Below are 27428 nucleotides of genomic sequence, written 5' to 3'. Positions count from 1 at the left end.
ATACCACAGTTTATTTATACATTCACCTACATCTTTGTTGCTTCCAAGTTTTGCCAGCTATGAATAAAGCTGCTATAAATATCCACGTGCAGGTTTTTATGTGGACATAAGTTTTTTCAGCATGTTTGGGTAAATACCAGAGCATGATTGCTGAATTGTATATTAAGAGTATGCTTAGTTTTGTAAGAAACCTCCAAACTGTCTTCCAAAGTGGCTGTGCCAGTTTGTATTCCTACCAGCAATGAGTGAGAGTTCCAGTTGCTCTACATCCTTGTCAGCATTTGGTGTTAATCAGAGTTCTAGATTTTGGTCATTCTAGGGTATATGTAGTGGTATCTCATTGTTGTTTTAATTTTCATTTCCCCAGTGACATATGATGTGGAGCATCTTTTCACATGCTTATTTGCCACCTGTATATCTTCTTTGGAGAGATATCTACTAAAGTCTTTAGCTCATTATTTAATGGGCTATTTTTTTTCTTATTGTTGAGTTAAAGAGTTCTCTGAATATTTTGGATAACAGTCCTTTATATGTCTCTTGCAGATATTTTTTTCCAGTCTGTGGCTTGTCTTTTCCTTCTCTTCTCGCAGAACAGAAATTTTTAGTTTTAATAAAACCTATCTTATCAATTCTTTTTTTCATGGATTGTGCCTTTGGTGTTATCTAAAAAGTCACCACTAAACTTAAGGTCATTAGATTTTCTCCCATGCTATATTCTAAGAGGTTAATAGTTTTGCATATTACGCTTAGGTCTGTGATCCATTTTGAGTTAATTTTTATGAAGGTGTAAGGTCAGTGTCTAGATTAATTTCTTTTGGCATGTGGATGTCCAGTTGTTCTAGCACCATTTGTTAAGAAAATCATCTTTGCTCCATTGTATTGCCTTTGCTCCTTTGTCAAAGATCAGCTGACTGTATTTATGTGGGTCTATTTCTGGGCTCTCTTTTCTGTTCCATTGATCTATTTGTCTGTTCTTTCACCAAGTCATCCAGCTTTGTTCATCTCCTTCAATATTGTGTTGGCTGTTATTTGTCTTTGCCTCTCCGTATAAACTCTAGAATCTGTTTATATCCACAAAACAAATTTCTGGGATTTTAATTAGGATTGCATTGAATCTATAGATCAAGTTGGGAAGAACTGACATTTTTTCTTCTTTTTCTTGAAATATAGTTGCCTTACAATATTATATTAGTTTCAGGCATACAACATAGTTTTTGATATTTGTATAGATTATACTACATACAAAGTTATTATAAAACGTTGACTATATTCCCTGTGCTGTTCATTACATCCTTGTAAGTTATTTATTTTATACTTAGTAGTTTGTACCTCTTAATCCCCTTCACCTATTTTGCCCTTCCTGCCACCCTTCTCCTCTCTGGTAGTCACTAGTTTGTTCTCTGTATCTGTGAGTCTGTTTCTGTTTTACCTGTTCATTTGTTTTATTTTTTAGATTGCATATATAAGTGAAAACATACAGTGTTTGTCTTTCTCTGTCTGACTTATTCACTAAACACAATACCCTCCACATCCAGAAGAACTGACATCTCGACAATATTGAGTCTTCTATCTGTGAATGTGGAATATTTCTCCATTTATTTAGTTCTTTGATTTCTTTCATCAAAGTTTTGTAGTTTTCCTCATAGATCTTATACATATTTTGTTAGATTTATATCTAAGTATTTCATTTTTGGGGGGTGCTATTGTAAATGGTATTGTATTTTTAATTTCAAATTCCACTTGTTCATTGCTGGCATATAGGAAAGCAATTGACTTTTGTATATTAACCTTGTATCCTGCAACCTTGCTATAATCACTTATTAGTTCTAGGAGATTGTTCTTTTTTTTAACATCTTTATTGGATATTAGTTCTAGGAGATTGTGTTTTTTTAACATCTTTATTGGAGTATAATTGCTTTACAATGTTGTGTTAGTTTCTGCTGTATAACAAAGTGAATCAGCTATAAATATACATATATCCCCATATCCCCTCCCTCTTGCATTTCCCTCCCACCCTCCCTATCCCACCCCTCTAGGTGGTCACAAAGCACTGAGCTAATCTCCCTGTGCTGTGTAGCTGCTTCCCACTAGCTATCTATTTTACATTCGGTAGTGTATATATGTCAATGCTACTCTCTCACTTTGTCCCAGCTCTCTCACTTTGTCCCAGCTTACCCTTTCCACTCCTGGTGTCCTCAAGTCCATTCTCTACATGTGCGTCTTTATTCCTGTCCTGGCCCTAGGTTCATCAGAACCTTTTTTTTTTTTTTTTTTTTTTAGGATCCATATATATGAGTTAGCATACAGTATATGTTTTTCTCTTTCTGACTTCACTCTGTGTGACAGACTCTAGGTCCATCCACTTCACTACAAATAACTCAGTTTCGTTTCTTTTTATGGTTGAGTAATATTCCATTGTATATATGTGCCACATCTTCTTTATCCATTCATCTGTCGATGGACACTTAGGTTGCTTCCATGTCCTGGCTATCGTAAATAGTGCTGCAGTGAACATTGTGGTACATGACTCTTTTTGAATTATGGTTTTCTCAGGGTATATGCCCAGTAGTGGGATTGCTGGGTCATATGGTAGTTCTATTTTTAGTTTTTTAAGAAACCTCCATACTGTTCTCCATAGTGGCTGTATCAATTTACATTCTCACCAACAGTGCAAGAGAATTCCCTTTTCTCCACACCCTCTCCAGCATTTATTGTTTGTAGATTTTTTTTGATGATGGCCATTCTGACCGGTGTGAGGTGATACCTCATTGTAGTTTTTGTTTTTGTTTTTGTTTTTGTTTTTTTTTTGCGGTACGCGGGCCTCTCACTGTTGTGGCCTCTCCCGCCGCCGTGGAGCACAGGCTCCGGACACGCAGGCCCAGCGGCCATGGCTCACGGGCCCAGCCGCTCCGCGGCATGTGGGATCTTCCAGGACCGGGGCACGAACCAGTGTCCCCTGCATCGGCAGGGGGACTCTCAACCACTGCGCCACCAGGGAAGCCCTCATTGTAGTTTTGATCTGCATTTCCTAGGAGATTTTTTTGTCAGTTCTTTTGGATTCTCTATATAAATGATTATGTCATCTGTGAACAAAGACAGTTTTACTTCTTCCTTCCCATTCAGCCTATCTTTTGTTTACTTTTTCTCTCTTATTGCATCAGCTAGGACTTTCAGTATGATATTGAAAAGCAGTGGTGAAAGGGGGTATTCTTACTTTAATCCTGATCTCAGTGGGAAAGCTACTTGTTTCTCAGCATTAAGTATGATGTTAGCTGTAGGGTTTTTTTGGTAGATGTTTTTCATCAGGTTGAGGAAGTTTCCCTCTATTCGTAGTTTACTGATAGTTTTTATTACAAATAGGTGTTGGGTTTTATCAAATGCTTTTTCTGTATATGCTGATATGATCAAGTGATTTTTCTTATTTAGCTTGATTTGGTGGATTACATTAATTTATATTTTAAAAAAATTTTATTTTATATTGGACTATAGTTGATTTACAATGTTATGTTAGTTTCAGGTGTACAGCAAAGTGATTCAATTATACATATACATATATCTATTCTTTTTCAGATTTCCCATATAAGTTATTACAGAGTACTGAGTAGAGTTTCCTGTGCTATACAGTATGTCCTTGTTGATTATCTATTTTATATGTAGTAGTGTGTATATGTTAATTCCAACATCCTAATTTATCCCTCCCCCCCCCACCTTTCCCCTTTGGTAACCATAAGTTTGTTTTCTAAGCCTGTGAATCTGTTTCTGTTTTGTAAGTAAGTTCATTTGTGTCATTAATTGACTTTTTTTAAGTTTTTTTTTTTTAATTTTTATTTATTTATTTTTGACTCTTTTGGGTCTTTGTTGCTGCACACGGGCTTTCTCTAGTTGCGGCGAGCGGGGGCTACTCTTGGTTGTGGTGAGTGGGCTTCTTATTGCAGTGGCTTCTCTTGTTGCAGAGCACAGGCTCTAGGAGCCTAGGCTTCAGTAGTTGTGGCATGTGGGCTCAGTAGTTGTGGCTTGCGGGCTCTAGAGCGCAGGCTTAGTAGTGGCGAACGGGCTTAGTTGCTCCATGGCATGTGGGATCTTCCCAGACCAGGGATCAAACCCAGGTCCTCTGCATTGGCAGGCGTATTCTTAACCACTGCGCCATCAGGGAAGTCCTATATCATTAATTGATTTTTGAATGCTGAATCAACCTTGCCTATCTGGGATAAATCTCCCTTGGTCGCTGTGTATAACTCTTTTTATACATTGTTGAGTTCGATTTGCTAATGTAGGTGGCCTTTGAACAATGAGAGGTTTAAGGGCACCCTCCCCACAGCCAAAAATCTGTGTTTAACTTTATGGTCTGGCCTCTGTTTCCATAGTTACACATCTATGGATTCAATGATGTGGTATTGAACTACTGCATATCATGTGGTACTGTAGTATGTACTTATTAGAAAAAAACTCCATGTATAAGTGGACCCATACAGTTCAAACCTGTGTTGTTCAAGAGTCAACTATATTTTGTTGAAGATATTTGCATCTGTGTTCATGAGATATATTGGTCTGTAGTTTGTTTTCTTGTAACATCTTTGTCTGATCTTTGTATTAGTGTAATGCTTGCCTCACAGAATGAGTTAGGACGTATTCTCACTGCTTTTCCATTCTGAAAGAGATTATATATAGAATTGGTGTACTTCCTTAACTGTATGGTAGAATTCACCACTGAAACAATCTGGGTCTAGTGCTTTCAGATTATCTATTCTTCTTCTGTAAACTTTGACAGATTGTGTCTTTGAAGGAATTGGCCCATTTCATCTACGTTATCAAATTTGTGGGCATAGAGTTGTTTATAGTATTCCTTTATTATCTTTTTAATGTCCATGGGATCCGTAGTGATGTCCCTATTTCATTTCTGATATTAGTAATTTGTGTTCTCTCTCTTTTTTATTTTATTGATATTTTCAAAGAACTAGCTTTTGGTTTTGTTGACTTTCCCTATTGCTGTTTTCAGTTTCCTTGGTTTCTGCTCTAAGTTGCTGTCTTCTTCTTCTTTTTTCTGCTTACTTTGGATTTAATTTGCTCTTCTTTTTCTAGTTTCCTAAAGTGGAAGCTTGGGTATTTGATTTTTTTTGGCTGTGTTGGGTCTTCATTGCTGTGTGCAGGCTTTCTCTACTTGTGGCAAGTGGGGGCTACTCTTTGTTGTGGTGCGCAGGCTTCTCATTGTGGTGGCTTCTCTTGTTGCAGAGCATGGGCTCTAGGCGTGTGGGCTTCAGTAATTGCAGCACTTGGGCTCAGTAGTTGCGGCACACGGGCCCTAGAGCACATGGGCTTCAGTAGTGGTGGCACGTGGGCTCAGTAGTTGTGGCTCACAGGTTCTAGAGTGCAGGCTCAGTAGTTGTGGCGCATGGGCTTAGTTGCTCCGTGGCATGTGGGATCTTCCCAGACCAGGTCTTGAGCCTGTGTGTCCTGCATTGGCAGGTGGATTCTTAACAACTGCGCCCCCAGGGAAGTCCCGGTAATTGATTTTAGAGCTTTCTTCTTTTATAATATATGCATTCAATGTTACAACTTTCCCTCTAAGCACTGCTTTCACTGCATCCCACAACTTTTGATAAGTTGTGTTTTTATTTTTATTTAGTTCAAAATATTTTTAAGTTTTACTTGAGATTTCTTCTTTGACACATATGTTATTTAGAGGTGTGCTTTTAATCTCCATGTTATTGATTTGTAGTTTAATTTCATTGTGGTATTAGAGCAGTCATTGTATGATTTCTTTTAAATGTGTCAAGGTATGTTTTATGGCCCAGGATATGGTCTATCTTGGTGTGTGTTCCATATGGACTTGAGAAGAATCCAACTGTTGTTGGATGAAGTAGTCTATAGATGTCAGTTATATCCAGTTGATGGTACTGTTGAATTCAACTATGTCCTTACAGATTTTTTTTCCTGTTGCATAATTGAATACAGTGCTATTATTATTTTGAACAATGTATTTTCTGTTAGATCAATTAAGAATAAGAAAAATAAAAGTTTTAATTTTACCTTAACGTACTCCATTTCTGATGCTCTCTCTTTCTTTATGTAGTTGCAAATTTCTGACCTATATAATTTTCCTTCTCCCTAGAAAACTTTTTTTTTGTATATTTATTTATTTATTTGGCTGCGCCGGGTCTTATTTGTGGCACACGGGATATCGCTGATGTGTGCAGGACCTTTGTTGCAGCATGCGGGATCTTTAGTTGAGGCACGCATGTGGGATCTAGTTCCCTGACCAGGGATTGAACCCAGGCCCCCTGCATTGGGAACGTGGAGTCTTAGCCCCTGGACCACCAGGAATGTCCCGAGAACTTCTTTTAACACTTCTTGCAAGACAGATCTACTGGCAACAAATTCCTTCAGTTTTTGTTTGTCTAAGAAAATCTTTATTTCTCCTTCATTTAAAAAAATTAATTAATTTATTTTTGGCTGTGTTGGGTCTTTGTTGCAGTGCATGGGCTTCTCATTACGGTGGTTTCTCTTGTTGCGAAGCATGGGCTCTAGGCGCACGGGCTTCATAGTTATGGCATGCAAGCTTCAGTAGTTGTGGCTCACAGGCCCTAGAGTGCAGCCTTACTGGTTGTGGTGCACGGGCTTAGTTCCTCCGTGGCATGTGGGATCTTCCCAGACCAGGACTCGAACGCATGTCTCCTACATTGGCAGGCAGATTCTTAACCACTGTACCACCATGGAAGTCCTCTCCTTCATTTTTGAAGGGTAATTTCACAAGATACAAAACTCTAGGATTTTTTTTTTTTTTTTTTTTTTTTGCAGTACGTGGGCCTCTCACTGTTGTGGCCTTTCCCATTGCGGAGCACAGGCTCTGGACGCGCAGGCTCAGCGGCCATGGCTCACGGGCTCAGCCACTCCACGGCATGTGGGATCTTCCCGAACCGGGACACGAACCCGTGTCCCCTGCATCGGCAGGCAGACTCTCAACCACTGCGCCACCAGGGAAGCCCCTCTAGGATTTTTTTTTCCTCTGAACACTAAATATTACACTCTACTCTCTTCTTGCTTGCATAATGCTGGGTGTAATTCTTACCTTTGCTTTTCTATAGGTAAGGTGTTCTTTCCCTCTGGCTTCTTTCAGGATTTTTTCTTTATCTTTGATTTTCTGTAGTTTGAAAATGATATGCCTAGGTATAGTGTTTGGGGCATTTATCCTGCTTGGTGTTCTTTGAGATGCCTGGATCTGTGGTTTGGTGTCTCACATTGATTGGGGGAGTTCTCAATCATTGTTTCAAATATTTCTTCTGTTCTTCTCTCTTTCTTCTCCTTCTGGTATTCCCAATATGCATATGGTACACCTTTTTTAGTCATTCTACAGTTCTTGAATATTCTGTTTTTCTCAGACCTTTTTTTCTTTGCTTTTCAGTTTTGGAGGTTTCTACTGAGATATACTCAAGCTCAGAGATTCTTTTCTCAGCCATGTCCAGTCTACTAATAAGCCCATTCAAGGCATTCTTCATTTCTGTTGCTGAGTTTTGTTTTCCTTTTGCTGTATGCGGGCCTCTCACTGTTGTGGCCTCTCCCGCTGCGGAGCACAGGCTCCGGATGCACAGGCTCAGTGGCCATGGCTCACGGGCCTAGCCGCTCCGCGGCATGTGGGGTCCTCCCGGACCGGGGCATGAACCCATGACCCCTGCATCAGCAGGTGGACTCTCAACGACTGTGCCACCAGGGAAGCCCTGTTGCTGAGTTTTTGATCTCTTTTCTTTTTTGCTGTTTCTTAGAATTTTTATCTTTCTGCTTACATTGCCCATTTGTTCTTGCATGCTGTCTATTATATCCATTAGAGTTCTTAGCATATTATTCATAGTTGTTTTAAGTTACCTGTCAGGTAATTCCAACAACAGTGCCATATTTGAGTCTGGTTCTGATGCTTGCTCTGTCTCTTCAAACTGTATTTTTTGCCTTTTAGTATGTCTTGTAACTTTTTCTTGATACCCAGACATGATGTACTAGGTAAAAGGAACTGCTGCAAATAGGCCTTTAGTAACAGTACTGGTAAGGTGTCAGGGGAGGGGAAGCATTCTGTAGTCCTGATCAATCTCAGTCTTTTGGTAGGCCTGTGCTTCTAGACTGTGGACTTCACACATACTTCTCAGTTCCTCCCTACCTCCCTTTAGGTGGAACAAGGTGGCTACAGTGGGCTGAAGTTTGGTATTTCCTTCTCCCAACTGTGGAAGGCTAGAGCCAGCTGGAGTTGGGTGTTTCCCTTGCCTCAGGTCAGTTAGGCTCCGATAAAACCCTAGCAAGTTCTGGTTTTAATAGTTTCTTCTGAGGACAGACCTTGTTAAGAAAAACAGAATGCTCTGGAGTATTTCATAATGGTTCGTTCCTCTTCTCCCCGCTGGAAGCACTTTGGGATTTTTCTTTAATAGTCACTGTGAGAACCTGGTGGAACTTCAGGAGCTAAACTTTTTAGAAGTGTGGGGGCCTCCCAATGACTGGGCCTCCCTGGAGTTTTTGTCTTTCAGACTTGCCCACATTGAGCCTCCAGTAATTTATCAGTTACAGTTCAGATGTCCCTACTCTGACACTGATTCTTATGGACGTGTCTGTTCTAGTGGGTTGTGATTCTTTATATTCTCCTGTTGACCTATCCAATTTGGGGGGCAGTGGTTTTCCCTGTGACCTCACTTCTCCCATGGATCTAAGAAGAGTTTTGATTTCTCAGTTTGTTCAACTTTTTACTTGTTGTTAAGGTGGAGTGCTGACTTCCAAACTTCTTACATGCCAGACTGGAAACTCATGACTGTAATTTTTATGTTGAGTTTGAGCAGCCTGTGGAACATCCAAGTGGGGTTTTTACAATATTGATGGTAACTGAATGGGGGAAGAGGTGTGGTGAATGAAACTACCCGGGGCAGAGTTAATGTGGGAAGAGAAAAGGGCCAAGGCAATATCCTTAAGAAAGATCAACATTTAAGGAAGAAGAGATGCCAACAAGGGAGAATAAGAATAAACCTGAGAGGCAGGAGCAAAATCGGAAGAACGAGACCTTGTGGAACCCAAGGGGAGAATGTTTTAAAAGAAGGAATAGCTAACAAGAGTGAATCCTGCTGAAAGGTCAAATATATTAAAGGCTAAAAATTATCTATTGGAGGGAGTTTTTTGGTAGTTTAGGCGAAAACATTTTCAGTGGAGTGGTATGGACATAATGTAGAGCAGAAAGAATTAGGAAGGAGGAGGTGAGGAAATGGAAAGAGCAGGTGAGATTAATTTTTTTTCAAGAAATTTGTGGAATATGAATCTGAGGGAGTAATTTTTTCTTCTAGTAGGAGGATTTAGGCATACATAAACACTGATGGAAATGAGTGGAATGAGCTGGTAGAGGGAGTGACGGGAAGAAGGTATAGAAGAGAGTAGATGACTGGTGGAGTGAAATCTCTTAGAGGTCAGGGAGGAGCTGAAAACTAGAGCACAGGAGGAGGGATTAACCCTAGGGGGAAGAGAGATGTCTGGTCTATTTGAAAAGGAGAAAGGCAGGAAAGAATCAGTGTGGGTTATATATTATGGCATTTAGTCATTACAAAACTCTACAGGGATGGATATTGTTTTCCCCAATTTTCAAGTTACCCGGCAAAGTTAGATAACTTGCTCAAAGTCAAAAAGGAGAACCTAGGTCTTCTGACCCCTGGGTTGCTTTGAACCCAAACTGTGATGCTCACTTGTCTGCAGTGTTTTATAAGCTTAAGTTCCCCATAGGAAGTCCCCTGAAAATGCCTAACATTTAGTTACTCCCTTGTTTTATGACTTGATAAGCTAGAATGGAAAGAGCTTTTACTGGCACAAATGTGCGGTGTCATTTGGTAGACATCTAGCAGAAGAGGCTGCCCTTAATTAATGTTTGACCAACTCAGTACCAAAGGTCTGCCTTTTCTCGCTGAGAAAGACTTTGCTAGAATAAAGAACCTTGCTTCTGCCTCTGTGTATGGCTGAGAAACACCAATATGCATATTTTATATAATTATCTCCTTTGTTCCTCCTAACAGTCCTGCCACTTGGATATAATTGGGTCTGTCTTACAAATGAGAAAACTGAAGCTCAAAGAGGTCAAGTAACTTGCCCAGGGCTACAGAGGAGGTGGTGAAGTAAGCGTTGAACCCAAGTCTTTGTGACTCCAAAGCTCTTGCTCTTTCAACAAAGCATTATTTTGTGTAGCTTGAGGGTAGGGAGGGACCTGCTGGTTGGAAGGTGAATTATGTGGCTTTATAATATTCCCTGGCATATAACCTGTCTACCAGGATTTTGTCTTTCTCCTTCCAACTTCCTAAACTTAAACTGAGAAAAAGTTGCATGACTAATAATAGTCAATATTTATATAGTGCCAAGCATTGTTCTAGGTGTTGTAGACATAGTAACTTAATCCTAGAGCAATGCTTTGAGGTAGGTTCTGTTATTGTCTGCATTTTACATAGGAGAAAACAGAGGGACAAAGAGGCTGAGTAACTTGTTCAAGATTACATAGCCTGTAAGTAGCAAAGCCGGAATTTGAACCCAGAAGATCTGGCTCCTGAGTGTGGACTCTTAAACAATTATGATATTGCCCTGCAGGCTGGGACTGTTGGTCTCTAATGACGAGAATAACTGGACTTGATTCTCAAATCTGTTTTTCTGACTTCTTCCCCGTCTACTCAATAGTTATTTGACTAAAGGCATAGACTTCGGAGTCAGACCTAGGTATGAATCACAGTTCTACCACTTAAAAAGTTTTGTGACCTTGGACAAATTGCTTAACTTCTCTGCAGCTCAGTTTCTTCATCTGTAATGTGGGGACAATAAGAATACTCAACTCAAAGTGTTGCTGTGAGGATTAAATGAGATAAAGCATATTAAGAGCTCAGCAGATGCCTGGCCAATAGAAAATGGGCAATAGGTGGTACCTGTTCTTACCGATATGTCATAAAGTTGACAGTAACAGGCAGGATTTGAGCACAGGTCTGCTTGACTCCAGAGCCCTAACGTTAAGTACTGTACCAGGTACCTCCCAAGCATTCTCATCACAGGGCTCGCAAGCCCCTCTCCCAGGCTTCTGGGATGTTGTCAGTGGACCTCTCAATCTTCTGTCCACTCAAGCAGCTCCTCTGACCCCTCCCTCTTCCTGTTCCCACTGTGATGAGTGGTCAGTGCTGAGAAGGCAGAACCAGGCCTAGACTGAGAGTTGGAGGCCAGTGAAGGAGGGATAAGAAGGCAAAACCTGGTCCATGAAGTGTAAGTGGAGGCCACAGGAGCAGCCAAGGTCACACACCTGACCCACAGTGTTGCTGACAGATCCCAGCAGGGAATGTGCAAAGTCTATGGGCTAATGCCAGATCAAATTCAGGATTTGGTTTAGACAAATCCTCGTATATAATGATTCACTGCAGTTGGGCTTCTTTTGGAAGTCTGCCACCCCAGCCCCCAGCCCAAGGGGTCAAGCTTGCATAGATTTTGAAGGTGCAACTAATACTTCTATTTTCCACCCATTTTAATGGGTCATCGAGTCCTGTTACATTTTTAAAATACTTTGTTTTGTGTTCTGGTCCCTGGATCTGTGACCTGAGAATGCCTGGTGGGAGTGGTGCTGCCTAGGAGACTGCAGTCGTGTAGAAGGTTCTAGATTTTTCAGGGTGGTCTGAGAAAACATAGATAGGGAGAATCTCTGTTAAGGAAGGAAGTCAGTATTGTTAGCATGCAAAGTGTGAGTGTGCCTCAGTCCTAAAGTTGGAGCAGGGCGGTAAATAAGAGCATAAACAAAGAGGTCAGACATGGGGGAGACAGGAGAGTGAAGGGCCCAGAGGGTCAGGGTAACTGGTGGGGGTCTAAGGGTAGAAGGGGTGTGAGGATGCTGGAAGCTTGCCACATGGGGCTGTTTGCATTGCATGGGGTGAGCCTGGCTGCCCAATGTGGGCTTCTCAAGTGGATCCTCCAAAGTGCTGGTTGTAGCAGAGGAAAGTGAACACCTGCCTTGTGTGTGTGTGTGTGTGTGTGTTGTGGGGAGGTATCCAAAAGGTGCAGCCAAAAGGAACACCCTGTAGGAGGGAATTTTCTTAGAAGTCCTGTGTTTTATGCTGAAGATCTGTTTTAGTATAAAATTGTTTTAAATGACACCATTAAGTAAAGTGGGTGCTCCAGAAAAGTGCTCCCTACTGAGGCTATAACTTGAGTAAACTCTGTCGTTGACTGTCACCCAAAACCCCCTGGCCACAGTGTGAAGAAGCACAGGCTTAGGGAATCCTTAGCAGATCCTAATTATCTGCTGTTTATCGTATATATTCGGTGTGAAGAGTGGCCTTTGAAGAATAAATTCTTCTTCAATTCCAGTACCCATCCTCACTTTCGATATCATTCTGTCTGTTTGCATCCACCTCATCCTTACATTCTTGCCTCAAGTACTCTAGTCTGAACCTTAACTTATCTTACTCAGATTATTACAATATGCACATAAAACCTTAAGAGAATAATGTGAAGCTTTGATTATTAAAACAATACATGTTTACTAAAGACAGGAAAGTTCTTTAAAATATTTTTTAAAACAATGAATTATTTTTTAAAGTATAATTTTATTAATTTTTTGTATCTCTACATGGACTCAATTTCTAATGATACAAAAGGACACATAAATATTCTCCTTCCCAATTCTTGTTCCTGCAGCCATCCTGTTCTTTCTGGGAATCATCCAGTTTCATCAGTTTCTTGTATATTCTTTTTGGATATGTTTTTTGCATATTTAAGTAATTATGTGCTTACATTCTCCCCTGTCATTTCTTCACAAATGGTCGTTTAATAGACACATAGACAGACAGATGCATACTCTTCTGTACTTTATTACTCTAATACTGTGTCTTGGAGACCATTCCAAATCAGCACATTGAGATCTCCCTAAGTGTTTTCACAGCAGTCCAGTGAGCAGTAGACTTGATTGGTAGGTCTCTAGTCTCTCCCACATCTGTTACTTGTGTCGCATTAATTGTGCTGAAATACCACTCCCTTGCTCAACACCTTGATGAATCCTACCAGCGGCCCCCACCCCCCATTAGCCGTGAGGAGGTCCGTGTCCATCCTCCATCTGACAGCACTCCCATCCCAGGTCACAGCCCTGCCAGGCTTCTCACTGCTCCTTCTTGCCTTTCCATGTTTTCTATGTGTTCCTTTCTGTTCTTCCCAGCCTTCCCTGCCCAAAGTGGATCTTCCTTTCAGTCCTTTGTGGCCAAGATGCTTCCTCCATGAAAGCCCCAACCCTCAGAGCTAACACCACTGATGCTATTTCTTTACCTCACACACTGTCATGTATTGTTGCTGTGATATGTACAGCTCTTGTTCCACCAGACTGTAAACTCTTTGCAGGCCAGTGACCACATTTTCTGTGTCGTTTGCTACTCCTGTAGTGCTTTAAATCACATCGTTGAAAGGAAATTTTAACATTTGTAAAATTTGTAAGAATGCCAAGAAACCTGGCTCTGTGCGCTGACTCACCCAGGATTGGGTAGGACAGAGCAGAGTCCTCCCTGCTGAGACCAAAGCTGAATCATCTCCCTCCTCCTTCTAGAAGAACAGGCTTGAGGCTAAGTGCTATTAATGCTCATTAGAGCCTTGATGGATATGCCCAGAAGAGCTTGAAAGGGACAGGCTGAACCTTTGCAGGAAGAACCCGAAATGCAGGGGCTGCTCATTAACGTGACAAATAGGATTTTTACATTGAGCAGTACAAGTTCTGTGTCTGGAGAGCTAATTGAAATTATTTTTCCACCTTTGGTCAATCTTTTTGAAAGGATGATGTATAAATGTTAAAGAAAACTTTAATAACACAACCATTTTTACTTCTACATAACTCTTCCAGACTTTACCCTAAAAAAATATAGGATAGGGACTTCCCTGGTGGCGCAGTGGTTAAGATTTGCCTGCCAATGCAGGGGATACGGGTTCGCTCCCTGGTCCAGGAAGATCCCACACACCACGGAGCAACTAAGCCCCTGCGCCACAGCTACCGAGCCTGCACTCTAGAGCCCTTGAGCCACAACTACTGAGTCCGCGCGCCTAGAGCCCGTGCTCTGCAGCAAGAGAAGCCATCGCAATGAGAAGCCTGCGCACCACAACAAAGAGTAGCTCCGGCTCACCGCGACTAGAGAAAGCCCGCGCGCAGCAACGAAGACACAACACAGCCAAAAATAAAATAAATTAATAAATTAATAAAAATATATATATATAGGGTAGCTACAGTTGGAGTGAACATTGCCATTTTGCAGGTAAATGGGACTCATGGTGGGAAACAAGGTGAATTCGTGTTCCATGGAGGCAGCTTTCTCACCCAAACCTTATGGCCCCGTCATCTTGATTTTCTCCCTCTCTTGGTTTTGGCATGACTTGGCAGAGGTCAATATTTTTCCTTCCTCCTCTGTTTTCAGAGCTTCTTAGAAAGACAAATAAGAATCCCCACCCTGCTTTATCTTTTGTAGCTGGAATGTGACTGGAATGTGAAAGCTAGAAAAAAGTGGGTAGAACATTCACAAGAACACATTTTCTGCTGATTACCTCCTTTTAAACAAAAGGCTCATCTCTGTCTCCCAAAGGAGTAGAGATAACTCAGACCTTAGATTTGTAGAGTTTTTAATCCAGTGACCTCACCCACCACACTTCTCATATCATTTACTATTTCCCAGTTATCATTCACTTATCACCTCCTACCTTTCCTGTGCCACCTACATGCACTTCCTTACGTGAATACACTCCATTCTAGCCTGCTGGACTGTGAAAGGCCTCCCAGGTGTTCTTTGTCTGGATATTACTTTGTGCTATCATTACCATGTCCAGAGATGCACCAGGGAAGAGTGGTTAAAACCTTAGATGGTCTAGGTTCAAATTCTGCCCCCACCACTTATCAGCTTGGTACCCTGGTCAAACCACCTGTAAAGTAATAGCACCTACCTCATAAGCTGGGAGGAGCAATGAGTTAATATTTGTAAAGCACTAGAACAGAACCTGGATTGTAGTAAGAACACTATTATCCAAATTTCTTCTACTCTTTGAAGACCAGATAAGATCCTACCTCTTTTACAAAACCTTCTCTGACTAGTCTTGCCCAGCCCACAATGATTTCTTACTCTTTTGAATGTTATAACATGCAAATAGCATCTTGACACAGCTGCAGAATGGAAGGAAAGAAAGAAGAGAAATAAAGAAAGAAAGGAAAGAAAGAAAGAAAAAGACAATATCTGAGTTCAGATCTTGACATTGTCACTGTGGGACTTTGAGGGAGTTACTTGAGTCTTAGTTTTGTCATCTGTAACATGGATATCATAATACCATAAGAGGGTTACTGTGAGGGCTAAATAAGATAATGTTTAAGAAGTAACTCATACAGGTCTTGACTCATGGTAGACCCTCAATAAATACACATGCGCTTTTTTTTTTTTTTTTTTTTTGCGGTACGCGGGCCTCTCATTGTTGTGGCCTCTCCCGTTGCGGAGCACAGGCTCCGGACGCGCAGGCTCAGCGGCCACGGCTCACGGGCCCAGGCGCTCCGCGGCATGTGGGATTTTCCCGGAACTGGGCACGAACCCATGTCCCCTGCATCGGCAGGCGGACTCTCAACCACTGCGCCACCAGGGAAGCCCCTCACGTGCACTTTAAAAAAATACTATTTAGAATTTTGTTTCCCAGATTGCAAAAGTAGAATTATTATAGAAAATTTAGGTAACGTAGCAGTGTGTAGAGAAGAAAATTAAAATAAGCTCATAAACTTGTTTTGGGAGACAACAATTTCCCAGGCCAGTAACTCCTACCTTGGAAACCAAAACACACGTGGGTATATTTCCTTTGGTCTTTGTGTGTGTATGCAGACACATATTTTAAAAAGGGAAGAATCCCATTATATACCAATTTTGCTGTCTGCTTTACTTTACATAGACAATTCCCCATCTTATTTAATATTCTTCAGTCATGGTTTTCATGAGTCATATAGTATCCCATGTGCATCTACACTTAACTTATTTAACCATAACCGTATCGTTGGACATGGAGGTTTTATTTGGGTTTTAACTATTCTAAAGAATGCTGCGTTAAACATCTTTGCATATGAATCTTTGTCACTATCTTTGATTACTTTGTTACGAGAAATGCTTAGGGATAGAAATATTGGATCCAAGAAAACACATCAGAGGATCCTGGTACCTACTGCCAACTTTTGCCTCCTCCGGAGGTTGTATAAATTACATTCTTACCAACAGTGACCAAGGGTGCCCATCACATCTCACTTTTGCCAATCCTCTGTTGTGTTGTTATTTAACTTTTTGTCTGTTTTATCTATTCACTTGCAACCCGATTATAATCTCTCCGAGCAGGCCCTGTTCTGCTTCTTTATATCTGCCACAGAACTTTGCTTGGTGTCATTCATATAGTCCCCCTCGTAAATATTTGCCAAATGACTGAACTTCTATTCACAACTATTCCTCTGTGGTTAAGAGCCAGAGAAGTTACCTGAACAATCACTTTCAAATTGGTCGAATTGAGAGAGAGGTTTATATACTTGCCCTTGGTCTCCCACTGAGATGAGTTGGATAGAAAAGTATTAAATCACAAGTAACTGGCTCATGGTCAGGGTCCAAGAGAGAAAATGAGGTGTTTTTCAAGGTCAGCTCTGCAGCATGTTTGAAACTGGCTTTCTGTAACTGTTAGTTGTTCTTCCTTCACAGCTGGGTGTGGGGAGGGGCAGAATCTGCTTTTACAACTCAGCCGTGTAGCAGAATGAGTGGAATTTTCCAGATGGTTCCTCTTGATGACTGTTGGCATAATTGCAGCTTTGCCCCTGGGAGCCATTAGGCTGTGGCTCCGAAAGCCTGAACGGCTGTTTCAGCAGGTCAGATTGTGGGAGCCCTGTGTTTTCGTTGGCATGGAAAGCCGTGTAGGATTTCAAACCATAAATAGCCTTTTAATTTTCCTTGTACTAGCTCCCTACTAAGTGCTTCAAGCAATGAGGCTAAGGTGAGAAAAAGTATGTTATTGTCCACTTTCCCTCTCCTCTCCTCCCAGCCCCACCACACACACATCTCAAATACAGTGACTCAGATGATTCCCTGGCCAGAGCATCTGAGGCCATGTGCTGGGGATAATACGTTGCTTTAGAAATTTTTAGACTCTACAAATCCACTGTGAAGATGAATGATACTTCCTCTCTCCTAGCCACAGAGCCCTCTCTCCTGGAATAGTTCTCTTTCTGTTTTCAGGTAAAGAGGCTTAGCGTGTGAAAGCTTGCTATGGATTTCGGGACATCTGAGCCTATAATATCCCTGTGTTACACTTTCACCTCCCCATTTGCAAACTGAACACCAATTTTATAACACCCAGTAAACACAGTTGCCCCAGGATGCAGGTGGTGTAAACTAAAAGGGTAAATTTGGACTGATACAAGTTTGCCTTACTGGGATGGGCCAGTTTGCTTCTCTATTCCCTGTAGCTGTCAGAGGTTATCTTTTAAAGTCTCGTTTCCTTAGAGCAATAATCTCTTTAACCTACAGGTTGGAAGAGTTCTTATTTTTTTAAATTAATTTTTAATAGAGTATAGTCACTTTACAATGTTGTGTTAGTTTCTGCTGTACAGCAAAGTATATCAGCTATATGTATACATATATCCCCTTTTTTGGATTTCCTGCCCATTTAGGTCACCACAGAGCACTGAGTAGAGTTCCCTGTGCTATATAGTAGGTTCTCATTAGTCATCTATTTTATACATAGTAGTGTATATATGTCAATCCCAATCTCCCAATTCGTCCCACTCCCCCTTCCCCCCTTGGTATCCATGTTTGTTCTCTATGTCTGTGTCTCTATTTTTGCTTTGCAAATAAGTTCATCTGTATCATTTTTCTAGATTCCACATATTAGCAATATTATACAATATTTTTCTCTTTCTGACTTACTTCATTCTGTACGACAGTCTCTAGGACCACTGGAAGATTTCTCTTAGAATTAAGAATTGTCACTGTGGCAGATATGGTGGACCAGCATGCCAACTCCTAGTGTGTAGAGGTTGGAAAATGTAAAACTTTATTTGCCAGACTCCCTTGCACATCACATCAGGTTTTGATGTGATTGAGTTTCTGGTAATGAGATGCATTTCTTTGATACTTGGATGTGGGAGCCAAGTCATGTGTGGAAAGAGGCAGGGTAATGGGTACCCATATTTGGTAGTGTGGACTGTGCCATGGGTTGTGTGGTTCTGGAGCTGCTAGCTTTAGCAACGGCTTCCCAGTTCAGCAGGCAGCTTCCTGAGCCAGCAGCTCCCTTGGGGGCCCAGTTCTATAGCACGGATTTGGGAATCACTCCTCGAGTCAGTTCTTTAGCTGGCCAACTTCCGCTCCTCCATTTAATATCTTGTAGTAAATCCTTCTCTTTGTAAACCTGCTGACTGATATAACTCTATAGCAGCAAAGCTATCTGTTAACTATAGCTAACAAAATAAGTTGTCTTACCTTGTTCATTTGTTGGCTGAGACAAAATAAAATCGTTGGAATTTTATCTTTGGCCTTGATTTTATTACAGATATCCTTTCCCCAAAGATAGTTTTGGACTATCCTGTTCCCTTTTGCATGCTTTTCCTTGTGATGGTGGATGACCTTATATTGAACTTTCCCCCAGAGTTATATTGATGTTTCCATCTTCATTGACCTATTTAATTGGGACAATTTCATGTGCCAATTAATACCTCATCTCTCCATAAAAATATAGAATACTGTATTATTAATAAGCATAGCTATTTAATAATAGCTGTGGAATGCATATCTGCTGAAGCTTGTAACAGACACAGAAAGGGCTGGGAGAAACATTCTGCTATTTATCAAGACATAAGTACTGGCATTTCATTTTCAACAAAAAAGCACCACCCCATTATATTATAAATCATGGCTAGCCTATTTCCTGACATCTTAGTACAATCATGGCATCTCATGACAGCTCTAAAAATGTTAATGTTATATTGTTAGAGGCATCACACTAGACTGATTTTGATTAGTTGTCTTATGGAACTATTCTTACCCTAGTTTGCTGAAACTTTGCTATGAAAAATGGACTCAGACATCTCAGGCATACAAAGTGCTGGTTGGAAAGGCACTGATTTAACTGGGCAGGACTATGCTCAGGAATTATAAAGGTGGAATATACCCTGAAGTGCCTTCTTTTAATCCTTGGAGTTGTTGTCCTTCAGCCAGGAACAGCTACAGGGCAGATCAATTTGAGAAGTTAGACTCCAAGCCTGAGTGGAGAGTGCTTTCCCATTTTGCAGGTTCTGTGGAAAGAGCTCTGCCTTGCGCTAGATGCTTAAGGGCATGTGGGCTCTTTGTGAATGAAGCAGGGAACAAACATTTCTGAAGAAGAACAAACATTCTGTCTCAAATTCAGAACTAAAAAAGGAATTTGTTTATTGAGGGCAAGAGGATGCAAGCAATATAAAAATCAAAAGCTTATCTGGCTTTAATTGACTTTTCTTTCTCTGCTTCTCAAGGTGGAGCTGGATTTTATTTGTACATTTTCTAAGGGTCCCAATCTGCTCAGGAAATCCTTATACAGGGGTAGCTGTGGGGCAGATTCCTTAAGTGACCCTTTATGAGAATTCTTATCAGGGTGGGAGTAATTGCTCAGTGCTGCCTACTTCTTTCCCTTCTGCTTCATGTGTACTACAAAATAGTCATTGCACGCGATGGTGAGCCCAGCGATTAGTGAAAAGAAGCTCTGGAAGCCCACTTTGCCGTCTCGGCACTGGTCCAGGTCCTTCATTATTTTGTCCACAGCCAGAGGGTCTTTTTGATTCTGAAAAAAAAAGACAGAGGCAAGAAATACGAGTCAATGGTTGCAGTGATGAGCTTCTTTGATTTGTACTGCTGACAGCTATATATATAATCTCCTAATTATTTGAATTCTTGCTTTAGGTCATAGTGATCTTTGGAGGTCGTCTAAATGTATTTTTCTGCTTTGAGGGAGCATTTCAGTAAATTCATATTTATCAAGCTAGGAAAGAGGTTTCCATGGCACTCTTTTATATAACTCCACTCTTTTATACAACTCAGGGACTAGAAACAGCCTATTTCTAGAAAGAGGAGATTCAGTGCCAGAGAAGGGAGACTCACGACTCTGAACTCTCAGTCCACTTAGAAACCAGCATGCCCTTCTGACATGCTTTACTTACAGTCCAACTGTTACAATTTTCAAAATCACAAAATTCTGTCTGAGAACCACCCCAAATTCCCCCATTTTTTAGTTTAAACTTATATTCTCTGGACAAGCTTTCATTCCTGATAGCATGGTCAAGTCCTTAAAGAAGGAAACTCCTATGAAAGACCTCATGCGATTATTTAGGGAGTAAATTTCAGATCATTGTCCTATGGATTTTAAAGAGGTGTTAATGATGCCCTGGGGTGTGTTAGGTTTAAAGAGTTCAGGCAGATGGTCCTCAGTTCTTGGCACAGCTGAGGCCAGTCTAGGGTGGCTTCCTATCATATTAGCCAGGTGACCTAGAGTAAGTCACACAGCTTGGTGGGCCTTCGTGTAACAACTAAGAATTGAGGTTGGACTAGAGTGTTTCTAAGATTGCTTCTGTTCTTAATAAGTTGGTCAATCTATGCCATCCTATATACTCTTTGCTGGATGTACTCTTTGTTTTACACTGGACGTACTTCAAAAGCAGTATGTGTGATGGAGTTATAAAACTCCCCATGATTCTCAATGCCTAGCATGAATACATGGAACTAAGATGAGCAGGTAAGATCCCCTTTGTTTTTTCTTTTACTCTGTTTTCAAGGTGATTGGCTTGATCATTCCTTTTCGTAGTGATGATGCTTAGAAGTGGGAAAGTGTGGTTTCTCCTGTAGGGTCCATGCCATCAACCAGAGGGAAATATGGCCCTTTACAGGTGTTAAAGGACTCAGGTAAAATATTTATGAATTTCATTGATTGTATAAATGAGTGAGGGAACTGATACTCAGTGTCTCAAGTGTGCTGGATGTTTATAAAATGCACTCAGAAATCCCTTAAGGTAAAGCAGCATTTCCTACACGCCCTAAGCAATCAACTATAACCTGTCTGTGCAGCTACATCTGCTTTTGGTGGGTTTCAGTTAATTCTGGCCTTAACCCCAGCTTCCTGGCCGTGGTCAGGAGTGAAATTTGGATGACGTAAGCGGTCAACTTTAGAAACAAAACGATCTGTGAATGCAGCGAGTGTGGGTGTGCTTGGAATTATGACCCCATGCTTAGAATAAATTATACTGCCATGTTCAGTACTTGGTACTGAACACTTTATGTTTACCAAGCCACAAAGCCTTTAGGGAGGAAGGATCTTCGTCTCATGTGATATCATCCTGGCTTCTAACTTATGCGACAACACAATTAATGAGTGTTCAGAAGTAGACCGAGAACGCCTTTGTTTGTGTGATGGGCAGGTTTACAATGAGCACATTTTGTCTTTGAATTTTATGCTTGCCTGGAAGGGTCACAGAAAGTGAAAGTGGTCTTGGAGATAATCATGTCCAGCCTCTCATTTTCCAGAGGCAGGAACTGAGGTACAGAAAGCTGAAGCAACCTTCCCAGTTAGGGTCCTGGTCTGGGGCTCTATCACAGAACTGTACAAAAGCAGAACAACTGTATCCTCTAACTCATTCTGGGATAGAATTGTGGTAACTGCAGCTCTGAGATACTAGTTAAGCTATTTATATCTGTTTATCTGACTGGTATTGATAACATGTAAATCATCATGTACTACAAAACCCTATGTTTAATGAGTCAGGAGTCAGGGGCTTGATTAATGCTGTTTACCAGGCAGATGACAAGAGGCAGAACCCTGTCTTTTACCATCTCCTCCCTTCACCCTTTAGAGGCTAATGCACACCAAACACAGTACTGATCCCTTCAAATGGCTCTGGCTGTGGCAGGGAGAGAAGGGCCTGCATTTCAATCTAATATTTTGTTAGGCAATGTTTCACCTTCAGTGAAACGCAACAGCCATCTCTTGAGGGCCTATGATGTAAAAGGGCAACTGTGCCTTGTTGCCTAATGTCCTGAGTGATGTATCTGAGCTCATGGCAGATCCTCTTCTGGTCTTCACGGACCCCTCGATCTGTCAATGGTGAGGCATAAACTCAAACTGTGCTCCTGTCTCATTGTATTTTCAATGTGAAAAGAAGTTATTTCTGGAGTGCCGCTTCGCACTCATTCAGCAGATACTTGACACCATTGCTTTAGAGCAGTGTTGGAAAAAAATTTTAAAGCCTTTATCTAAAGGGATTTAATTTAAGAAGGGAGATTCAAGTTGCTCAAAGTGGATGTGACCAGGATGTGGTACCTCCAGTGCCAGGTTTATGGACCCGAGGGCAACAAGGCAACCTGGTTGATTACTCTGGTGAAAGGCCTTCTTTCCTGCAACTCTGTCTCAATGGACACAGATGACTCCAGATGGATTCCTTCTAACACCTTGCATTATGGTGATTTGTGTGTAGTCTCATTTCACTTCCAAACTGTAAGCTCCTTGAGGGCAGGGGCTGTGTCTTCTTTACCTTCTGTTTCCTCCCCTAGTATCTTACAAACAGTAGGCATTCAATAATGTTTAATAAGTAAATGAATGAAAACACCTTTCTAGTAGTGACTTCCACAGGGAAGGGCTGGAAAGAGGAAGGGAAAGGAACTAGGGCCCAGAAACATTGATTTTTACATCTGGTCTGGTTCTTTCTGAGCCTTTCAACACTTACTTCCAAAAATCCAGGGAACTCCTTTTCCATGAGTACTCTCAGGTCCTCCTTTGTTAAGTAGCCTTTATCCCCAGCAAACTTGTGAAATGTGAACATCATGGTTTCCATGGCGTGTTCCATTTGAGAGGGCATTTTGGTGAGGTCTGTTGGAACCTATTAAAGGATGTAAAGAAACAATTTACATTAACTTGTAAGTGACATGAATTATCAGTCTTTTGAGAATGATTGGAAGAGGGTGATAAGCTCATTCATTCAGTCCTTTTCAGCTGTAAAATTCAATGAATATAAGGACCAGTTCACTGAGGTTTTATGCCTCCTGCTGATGGAAATAGGCAGTTTAGGTATTGGTGCTCTGAATAAGGGATTTATCTAGTTGCCTGCTAATTTTGCATAAATCACCTAATGAAGAATAAAAACACTAATTATTTGGAAAAGCAAGATCAGTGCCCCTCCTTTTAACTGACAAAGCACCTACTGAAAGAACAGACGTTTCTCCATTTCTCTTAGCGCTGGTAAATGGCACTCTTCAATATGGATATGGCTGAATACCAACAACCCACACAATCAAGCCTGGTTAATATAAAAACTTCAACTCTCCAAGCTTAACTAGGTAACCTTGTTCAGTCATTCTAGGGTTTAGAAATCTGCTTAAAAATGAATTTTGTCTCCTGAGCATGTATTGGCCTCACTGCGTGGCTTGCGGGATCTTAGTTCCCCGACTGGAACTGAACACAGGCCACTGCAATGAAAGTGCTGAGTCCTAACCACTGGACCGCCAGGGAATTCCATGTATTCTTTACTAAAGTTCTGAACTTGTTATTGATTGTAACAAAGACATTTGCATCTTTGGTAGTAACATGCAGTTGCCCTACCCAAATAAAAGCTATCCAAAGCCCGTTATCTACTTCCTTGAGAAGGAACAAGTAATAGTATATCCTCATTCCTTTGGGGATCTGATATACTTTTGGCAGCACTAGACAAAAGAGCTGCTCTCACAGTCTGGGGTGGAGTGGGAAAGGAAGAGCTTTTCATTGTGAATAGTTTAAAACAAAGTTAAGGGACGTCCCTGGTGGTGCAGTGGTTAAGAATCCGCCTACCAATGCAGGGGACGTGGGTTCGAACACTGGTCTGGGAAGATCCCACGTGCCGTGGAGCAACTAAGCCTGTTTGCCACAACTACTGAGACTGCGTGCCACAAGTACTGAAGCCCACACACCTAGAGCCCGTGCTCCGCAACAAGAGAAGCCACCGCAGCGGGAAGCCCATGCACTGCAACGAAGAGTAGCCCCGCTCACTGCAACTAGAGAAAGCCCACCCGCAGCAATGAAGACCCAACACAGCCAATAAATAAGTATATAAATAAATTTAATTTAAAAAAAAAGAAAGGAAAGGATTTGTCGGATCATTATATTCAGGTATAATAATCTAGGGGCATATGTCTCATCAAGACCCAATGCCTGGTACTTAATAGGAGCCCAATGAATTTTGCTTAACTGGAGAGCATGCTTCAGCCAGAATGGAGTAGCTTTGGCTAACACCACCTAAAATCATTACTGGATAGGAAACAGGTGAATTTGAATTGAGACTGTAATATACCACTCCAAAAAAAAAAAACCCACAAAAAAAACCCCGTCAAGAATAAGTTTAGAGCAGAGATTGAAGGAGAGGCTGGCAACTTCCCCTGAAGAGTCTCAATAGGAACCGGAGACATGCTTTCAGTCTGGTTCCTTCCGCTGACACATGCATACTCAACACAGATCCGTAAATGCTGTCTGTTACAGAGAAGGTGGAGTTGGTAAACATGAGGATTGAAAAATTACACTTTAAGAGTCAAAAGTTCTACCCCTTAATCCCCAGAAAAGTACAGAAATCAGCATGCCAAAGAATGCTATACTCTAGAGAATGCTATAAACCAGAATCTGGCATGATTCATCTGGAAAGCAGTTCTCTTGGAGAGAGCAGCCAATTCAAGGTCCACTGTGGGATGAATTCCAGGGGAACCACACCCTTTCCCCTCTCTCCTGACACAGCCAGGATCTGGCTTCAGATGGCAGTGGGCTTAGAGGGAGTCAGCCTTGCCTGGATTGGCTCTGGAAGTCCAGCAACATAAGAGAACTGAACTGAATGAGTCACCCATGGGAGAAGGCTGTGGCATCCCACCCCAGTTCTGAAATATCTCAGGAAAGGAGTCAGCCACCACAGAGGTTTAAAAATACCCGTGCCCAAGCTCAAGTGGCAGAGCACTTCACAACAAATGCCCAAAGATCCCAGATACTGGAACTGGCTGTGGGACACCTAGTTCACATTCTTCACAGGGCAGAGCAGAAGGAAAATGCACTGCAAAGCCAGAGAAGTAAGAAAGGGAATACAGCAGGGTAAGGACCCCTAAAATAGGAAACAGGCTAATTTAGGAACCTCTAAGAAATACAGCTTGTAAGCTGAGGAAGTCCTGGCCACCCCTGAATACCTTCTTCAAGAGAGTGAGGCCAGTCTTCCTCTAGTGAGCACTCAGGTCACTCCAAACCCACCCCGGGATTGTCTATGCTCATTATGAAGTTACAGAGCTTTCCTGCCCCACTGGATCTCCCTCTGCTGTTTACTCAGCACATGGGCTGTGGACACCGCAGTCAGCACAGACTCCGTTTGTTCTGCAATAAGAATGTAGATCAGGGGCTACTCAGGAGATCTAAGGTTGTGAAAGTGAAAACAGCTTTGAAAACCAGAGATGACCACCCTCTCATCAGTAACCAGGGCCCCTGAGGGCACTGACCTGGGCTACGAGCAAGTTATTCCGTTTTGAAGGTGAAGCAAGTACACTGGTTTTAAAGTAAGATGAAGGAAAAGGGGAAGATGTGATTAATACTGTTCTTTCGGCTAGTGGATGAATCATACAGCTCTTCCAGAGTGCAGCGGTTGACCTACTGAGTCAGCCTGCCTGGCCCTCCCATTTTGGGCGGGGCTTGCCCGTCCTGGGCTGACGGAAGCACTGACCATTGGTTGCTAAAGCAGCAAGCAATTCAGGAACTTGAATTCGCCGTTTCCACCGCCCCAGAAGAGTCCCACCCCGGGACTCTATAGCTTCTGGATCGGAAACACTTCCAATGGATAGCCTTGGGCCTGGGGTTGAGAGGCCGCAGCGTCCTCTCTGTTCCCCAGACAGCCTACTCCGGCACCTGAAACACTCCATCCAATCAATCATTTGCCCGTCTCTCTATCTTAGATTTAAGTTCCTCTACGTTAAGAACTGGAAATTATTCAGTTCTATCCACTAACAACTAAATAGTGGTTTAGTGTTTGCTAATGAATGAATGAATCAATCAAACAATTCCCTTGGCTGGAGCTGAGGTGCAGGTGTGATTACCGGGTCTGGGCTGAAACCCTTGAGGCTGGGAGCTCTGTGGGAGGAGGTGAGGGCTGGGAAGGGCCAGGAAAGGGGCGGCCTATGAATGAACCGCAGAGTACATTCCATAGCAGAGTACATTCCCTAGCGGAGGAGAAAACGGTGTGTCCTGCTAAACAGGTCTGGTCACCCAACGCGACCTGACTTTTCTTTCTCTTCTCACTCTTACCGTTTTCTTGAGTTTTGGTTTATCCCATTTTACTGCTCTCTCACTGTCAGCTCCACAGGCTCTAACTAATTCATCATTCACTCACCTTTTATTGAATCATTTTATTCTGATGTCTGTGTATCTCCTACACAGGTCTGAAGAGTGGAAGCTCACGTGTCTTTCTTGGTGTAGTTTTCTCTTCCGAAAAGAATTCTGAGCTTTACAAATTTACAGTGGTGGGAATTCAATTTTCCATTTTTTCTGTTCCTTCACCAAGCACCTACTTTGCATGACCCTGTCACGGTGTTAGGCACACATGGGTGTGCTCTCCACCACCTCTATCCTGTGATGCTTGCCTCTGGGGAGTTCACCAGCTACGGTCATACTATTTTAAAATATGTCCTGAATTCTAGTTAACTGTGTTCGTTTCTTTCCGCACTAAACTGTGGGCTCCAGTAGCAGGGTCGCATAAGCTAGCACCCTGTCCTCAGAGCCTGCTCAATGAATCAGTAAGAAGGAAATTGACAATAATGTAAATTTTGATCCTTCTGGGAGTAGCAGGGAAGTAGGAGGCCTCCTTAGAAAAGTGTCTGCTCCTAAGTAATACCAAATGTTTGCTCTGGACCCATGCCCAGATCCAGGCCATAATTTCAAAAAGGAGACTTCCAAAGAGCAAGAAGTCTGATCTACTTTGCTGTTTTGTGTCTTGTCCATACCCTACTTTTCTTACAGCCCACCCAGAAAACAATTGGCAGAATGTCGGTAAAAACAAACATCTGTTATCTAAAATGTGTTTTAGGTTTCCTTCCTTTTGCTTTGAGGAATTTAAAAAGAAAAAAATTGGGGGGGTGGGATGGGGAATTGAACCCAGAAGGCATTCTTGATTTGATCCCTAAAAGGAATTCAGAAGAAGTGAGTGGAAGCAATGAATCTGATCCAGGCTGTCTCTCCCACCTTTCACCAAATGTAAAACTTTCCCACTGAAAAAAGTGAGCAGCAAAAGAAAAGCTCCAGATGCAATTCAACAGGAGAACTCTGAAGCCGTCTCCACCCTAAAAGAGTACATCCAGTTTTCCTTGAAGAGTTGTCAGGCATCACCAGAACTGGCAAACAATAGCCACTGTGACAACTGCTATTAAAACCAC

At 41.8% G+C, this 27428-nt stretch overlaps 2 protein-coding genes across 6 annotated transcripts in view; one reads left to right on the top strand and one right to left on the bottom strand.

Moving 5' to 3' along the window:
• The window catches only part of LOC132513879 (uncharacterized), a 146071-nt gene that overhangs the window by 50633 nt on the left and 68010 nt on the right, over nucleotides 1-27428 (top strand). The gene's annotated exons all lie outside the window — the stretch shown is intronic.
• Nucleotides 19394-22919, bottom strand: S100A10 (S100 calcium binding protein A10). Its single transcript, XM_060138473.1, has 2 exons — nucleotides 22736-22919; nucleotides 19394-19806 (listed from the first exon to the last, which is right to left on the bottom strand). Exons 1-2 carry the CDS (start codon nucleotides 22865-22867, stop codon nucleotides 19645-19647), a joined length of 294 nt encoding a protein of 97 aa, XP_059994456.1. The 5' UTR covers nucleotides 22868-22919; the 3' UTR covers nucleotides 19394-19644.

This window comes from Lagenorhynchus albirostris, chromosome 2, assembly GCF_949774975.1.
Source record: "Lagenorhynchus albirostris chromosome 2, mLagAlb1.1, whole genome shotgun sequence".
NCBI classification, from domain to species: Eukaryota; Metazoa; Chordata; class Mammalia; order Artiodactyla; family Delphinidae; genus Lagenorhynchus; species Lagenorhynchus albirostris.
This window is presented reverse-complemented; position numbering and strand designations above follow the sequence as displayed.